Here is a 6,000-nt window from a genome sequence, read left to right as displayed (position 1 = left end):
GGGGGATCGTGGAGGATAGGCAAGTGGATTCCACTTTCAGGCATTAACAGAAAACAATGAGCCTCAAAGACTCTAAATCCCTTCACCGCTTCTTTCACCCCACAAGATTGCTTCGTCAGGACAGGAATGCCTGCTGACCGAATAGTTGTCTAAAATGTCCTTCCCAATCCAGCATTGGGCAAACCAACATTTCATTGGCCATGTCCCAACGATCCACTCGTCGTCCATCCCACAATTACAAGGCCCCGTGTCATTCTCAAAAGACAATGCCCCCTGGGTGGAGTAGACTGCGAATCTCTTGGTGAAGGCCAAACAATCATGGTTTAGATCTACCTGCTCGGTGCCCTATAACTCAAATGTGTAGAAAAATCATCGTTGATGAAAGCTGCGGCCCGTTAATTAGTGGGAAGAAAGGTCACTTCTTGCACGTCAGCGCACAACCTCTTATCACGAACCCAAGCTATGAGATTTAGAGATCAAAATCGAAGGAAGATGCTGTCCCATCCTCATCCTTCCCGTTTCCTTGACAATAATTCCCCATGTGACTATCATCTCTTAGCATTAGGTAGTCACCTACACGACCATACGCTTTAGGAAGCACTGTTTGTCTTAACAGGTAAAGCATATGAATAGTTGAAAATGTTAATCAGGTGAACGATCTAGCAAACATGAAAAAAGTGGTTGCTGGCGAAGAGTCAACTGCTTTCAGCCATACCTTCATAGCGTTGTGCCCTTGGTACATCTTCGTTGCCATCTGCTTGTGCGACCGGATGGGATAACGCCGCCTCAGCCTCTGTGCATCCAATACTGAGAAATATGTCCAGTTCTAATGCATTGCTTCATTAATCATTGGCTCAGTAAACTCCAGTGTTCGCAACAGTAGCAAAAATTTGTCGAATGAATTCCAATTTTCCAATTACAGTAGAAACAAAAAACACGAAATTGTGGTAGGGAACAGAATTATTGTGATAAATTGACGCGCAAAACGTGTGTGAAGATCAACCGACGAAAAAATGAAGAGTGCGTTCCGTACCGCGATGCTATCCCTCCGCTATAGTTCAACATAATTTTACTACCCCTGCACTGGAACTTTCCAAAAAAGCCAAGCCACATTCTTAGGAAATCTACACAAAATATATTTAACTTAAATGAATCAGATAAGATTGCTCCTGACGCGGTCACGTCTGATGTTTAATAAATATAAAGCAAGTGGAATGTAGACGGTGGCAACAGTTAGAGTTGCACCGAAAGAGTCAGTGGTATAGCACCAGGTAAACCATATGACAAGCTTTTCAACGACGCTAACGCAGTCATTTGATTTTCCTGACGTCAAACAACAGGACCATCTTCAAATGTCACCTTTTAAGACCGCAGAAGAATCCCACTTTCCTCGAGATGTAAGACGTAATAATGAGGTCCAAAAGAAGCTGCTCGGGGCCTTCGAGAGTATATCCGATCCACCACGTTGCGAATACAGGGTGGTATACGTCAACTCCGCAACACAGATCAGCAAAACTGTCTATGAGTTCAAGGCCGTGGTTGAGAAGAGGAAACTTAATTCCTGTGTAAAGTGTATCTGTGAATGCAGCTGGTGCCCTGTACGAAAGGTCAGAACAACGGTGGAGACCTATCACGTCCGCTATATCGAGGACGAGGGCGGAGTGCGCGCACCAGAAATATTTGTTGAAACCATCAATTAACGGCGTTGATGTGCGAAAAGACACACTATCTTCCGACAATACACGTATATGCATAAACGCATCAATACCTTGTAAATTCTCAAGAGTAAACCTTTAATATTCATTGGAGCTTTATTTACAGATTTGAAGAACAGCTATTTTCGCCGCGTTTGCTTGCTAGGTTTTGCTGCACGCTCTTTGATCGAAGTTTGTAGATTCTTCTGTCGATTACCAAAAGACCTTCTACTGCTAAAATGAGTCTATAAGTTGCACGCTACCTTTACCTTTGTTTGTGACAACCCTCCGAGCGTACTGAAATTGGACGCATACCTTTCCACCTAGTATTTCTACTTGGATGATTCGTTCCTTCCCAGTCACAATACCCAAATGGGCAATTATAATGAACGTAAGTCTCCAACCCTAATGCGTGTGACGACGCATCATCTTCGTCATATTCAACTTCAGATGAATCAAAAATATTTCGGCGTTTCCGTTGCATTCTGCGAATATCCGCTAGACACATCGACAACCCGAATCGTCCTAAGGGCAGGAAATTAGACCGTTTGCAATAAACACCTACTTTTTACACAAAATTGTACGATTTGGCATGGGATTTTCAGATTTAACAGGGTAGATACGTATTCAAACCGGCGATCGTAATTGCCCACAGTAGTGGTCCAATGGCCCATCAGCTCGCTTATCGTCTCGTGGTTATGCACAACATTGAACTGCCGCAATGTGAACCCCTTCCCATCGTACCGGAAGCTGATCCGAGACGGACAATTCGTTCGAACAGACCTAGTCTTTGAAATATTAGGAAAATTACAAGGAAACTTTGCAAGTAATGCTATCAGAGCCTGCACGAACACAAACAAACACAATCGTTTTGAAGAGAATCCTCATCCAAGTTTTATCGGATATTGGGAATCTTAGTCCATGGGAATAGACAAACTCCGAGCCTGTGACCTTGAAAGATACATGAGAACAGGAATAACCTACCTCATTAAACCTCTTAATACTACTGCAAAGTTCGTCAAAAGAAAGTATTTGTGCATTGCTAAAAATCAACACATTATTTGCGCCAACACACGATGAAAAAGGTTCTAATTCAGTCAAGAAGGGGTTGACATGATACCTGTTTCAAGGGTGCGCTGCGTCGAATGGCAATGTGCGCTCAATTCGGCACAAAGGGGGTTTTCGAGGCGGCTAGGGAAGGGGTTCTCAATCCATGCTCTTCGCTTGCAAAGCACTTTTAGTTCACTTCCGCAGACGTGATTATGCTTCATATTAAAAGCCAAAATCTTCATCACGTCCTTATTGCTGACAAACGTTATACTCGCTCGGCACCCTACAGTAAATTTTGAAAAGCGAAGAAAACCTGTTTTTGCTGTCTTCTTATAGCGACTCTTGTAGAGAACACAAACGAGAAGGAGGCGTTTGTATACCAATTTCAAGCTTTTTGGGTCGTCCTCCTTGAATTTTTGGCTATTTCCAGTGACGAAAGATAGACCAGTTGCCTGTAGAAGAAGTGAGCAACACAAATGCTAGAACCTCTTCAAAATTATGCAACACTTTCATCGCGTCCGAATAAGATTCAAACTCTCTTTGTGAAAAGTATCTCGTAAACTCTTCGGATAAATCAGCCATTACGAAGTCTGAAACCATGAAGTCGATGTTGTATTCTTACAGTTTTCAGGTAAAAGAGCATGGTTGTGACTCATATTAAACTGACTTATCCGAAGATAATTCTGTTTTTTAGATAGTACGAAATACGATGGGCAGTCAGAAAAACAGCATGCATATTTCATGTAGCGATAGATGAGCGTTGCCTTTTGAAGGGAATCGGCAGTCAATGGTGTACACCTCACAACCTTATACCTAACATTGTTCAATGAGTAAAAATCCGGGAGCCTTGATTTAAAGTCTTCAAAGTTAGAAAACTGCCATGATCGAATATGAAGGTCAAATGACGGTTGGATATTTTCATCATTTGCCAAAGCAATATCCTGCAATGAAGCTTCCAGAGTTTTCCGCGTTGTGTTCTCAGTTCCAGTGCTCAACAAAGCTCCAAGTAAGCTAAATGAATAAACTGGACAGAGGAACAACCAAAACGTACGAGGAACCCGAATCGCGATTGGTGAAGACCATGGGTGAAATGGGCGACAGTGAATGAGCGTTCGGGTCTAATTACAAAGGTCAGTTAAAATTTTTTGGTGTAATATTAATACTGTAAGTTTATATTTGGTTCTTATTAGAACTACATTAATTTTACAATGCTAAGCAATAATAATTTTAAACCCGACTTTTTTGGCTCACGAATATACATGGCCGCTTTGCAACCGATCCTTTACTTATTTAAAGGCTCTTAATCCTATAATAAATTCGTTATTTAATTAAACAATGGTTACTTTGTTTTCAGGAGTAGATGAGCAGTAAGCAAAGCAAACTATGGATATCAAGGTCGGATGCGGCAATATTGCGCTTTAAGGTAATGGAGCACTTGGGTAGTGTCTACGTTGGTGATTATGCAAATAAGAGGTTTTTATTAGTATGTAAGGTTATTAATAATAGGATGGAAGGAAATGGAAGTTATAAGCTACCTACAGGGTCCATTTATGTTGGAGAGATGAAAGATGGGATGTATCATGGGGTGGGAAAAATTACCTACCCCGACGGTGGGCAGTTCGGAGGCATATTTTCGAAAGGATACCCTGTTTCTGTAAGCTCACGACTTTTTCTGAGTGTAGGGGTCTTTTGCATTTCCTGATGGTTTGGAGTATTCTGAAACTAAATGGCTTTATTGCGATGGGAATGACCGCCGTCTCGAGTCTGAAATAAAATCAGGGCTTAATCCTACCGGTTAAGTACTGCTCTTAATAAAATCTGACTGTCTTATACCTTATTGTTTATAATCCCAGGTTGGCCTACTTTGCGCCAAACTGCGTTTCCTCATCAACTTATGGTGTTATTTTAAAATTTGAAACAAAAATAGCTCGTATTAAATTGCACAAAAAATTTAACGGCAAAATCCTACTTTAAAGGCGCCGAGAATCTTGCAGATGGACCAAAGCGAGGAATTCCTGATGGATATTATGACATTGGTGATGGTTTTTACGATCCACAGACTCGAACTGTATATGATTATAAGATGCGATTTCTTAGGAATGCTGGTAGCTATCACATTTTAATATTATACACTTCTTGAATAGATGTTGCAGAACATGAATGGGCAATAACACATGGCCGTAAAGGATGGGATGAGTTTACAAGAGGTCAGCCCAACCTTTGCAGGCCAGAACTTTCAGATCCTCGACTAAATGATCTGGACTGGAACAAGTAGCGCCAACTTCTAAAAACCGAATTCCATATAGATTAAATGAGCCAGAATCGTACTTGGAGTACGTTCGGTTGTTGAATGCTCGGAAGCACTAAACGAAGATATTGTTGAAATAGTTATAGCTGTAAAGTTTATCATAACCTTACAGCTTTATCAATTTTAATGTTGGCAATTGTTACCAATAAGGTGTACTGTAAGCCCTGTTCCTCTGCCCAAGCATGCTCGAGCAAATGAACGTCAATTCATTGAAAATGAGTGTTGATATATTTGGGTATTTTGTATTTTCAAAGTCAATGTCACTTCTGATAAAACGAGTGGAAGCTGTCTAACACTAGTCAAGTCTTCGAAGGACGCCTACCGTTCCCTGCCAGAAATACAACAACTGAAGGGCTTATTTTTGCAAAACTCGTTTGTTAAAGCAACTTGCAGTCTTACAATCGTGAGAAGAATGCCTCATTAGGTTTTGGGCTTGGGAAATGAATGAAAAAGCTTGAAGTAGTATCCAAAACTATGCACATTGTTTTCGGGCGATGTGGTCAGACGCCCATTCCTTACATGTTTTTGCGCGCAGGAAAGCTAATCTCTTCTTTCTTTAGCACTAAATGGTTTTAATAATCCGTGTGTACCGTGGTACTCCCGACCAACGCTGACATCCGATGTGGAGAACGAAATGTAGGAAATCTGATTCTCAAGCATGGCCTATGGGTTTCTTTTACAAATATAGGTTTCGTCACTGGTGCCAGAATTTCCGTTAGCGAAATTCCCTTTGGAGCAACAATATTACCAGAGGCTCATACTGCTATCATTTCGATTCATTTGCATCTAATGGCTTGGGATGGTCTCTATTTTGGATAGTAAATGTTCTTTTGTATACTTAAGAATCTTGAAAGTCTTTGTTAATAACAAGGGTGTGATTAGTGTTTATTAATCTACGACTTAATTTAAAAAATAAGATATTTCTCCTTATTGAAAGTTGTTTAAAAA

At 40.8% G+C, this 6,000-nt stretch overlaps 2 protein-coding genes across 2 annotated transcripts; one reads left to right on the top strand and one right to left on the bottom strand. All coding sequences in view use genetic code 11, as the record gives it.

Annotated features, from left to right (window-relative positions):
• Positions 1-695: 695 nt before the first annotated feature.
• Positions 696-3,827, bottom strand: EGR_01403 (hypothetical protein; the record flags this gene model as incomplete). Its single annotated transcript, XM_024490652.1, has 12 exons — positions 696-807; positions 1,360-1,725; positions 1,820-1,939; positions 1,964-2,219; positions 2,260-2,482; positions 2,514-2,645; positions 2,679-2,782; positions 2,815-3,027; positions 3,058-3,196; positions 3,231-3,334; positions 3,367-3,755; positions 3,796-3,827. 12 exons carry the CDS (start codon positions 3,825-3,827, stop codon positions 696-698), a joined length of 2,190 nt encoding a protein of 729 aa, XP_024354976.1.
• Positions 3,828-4,104: 277 nt separating this feature from the next.
• Positions 4,105-5,111, top strand: EGR_01402 (MORN repeat-containing protein; the record flags this gene model as incomplete). The annotated part of the gene is made up of 5 exons (XM_024490651.1): positions 4,105-4,217; positions 4,251-4,398; positions 4,672-4,849; positions 4,889-5,015; positions 5,051-5,111. 5 exons carry the CDS (start codon positions 4,105-4,107, stop codon positions 5,109-5,111), a joined length of 627 nt encoding a protein of 208 aa, XP_024354975.1.
• Positions 5,112-6,000: the final 889 nt, after the last annotated feature.

The sequence above is a fragment of the Echinococcus granulosus genome (genome assembly GCF_000524195.1).
Source record: "Echinococcus granulosus chromosome Unknown EG_S00005, whole genome shotgun sequence".
Classification (NCBI taxonomy): domain Eukaryota; kingdom Metazoa; phylum Platyhelminthes; class Cestoda; order Cyclophyllidea; family Taeniidae; genus Echinococcus; species Echinococcus granulosus.
Note: the sequence above shows the minus strand (reverse complement) of the source record. Positions and strands in the feature narration are given on the sequence as shown.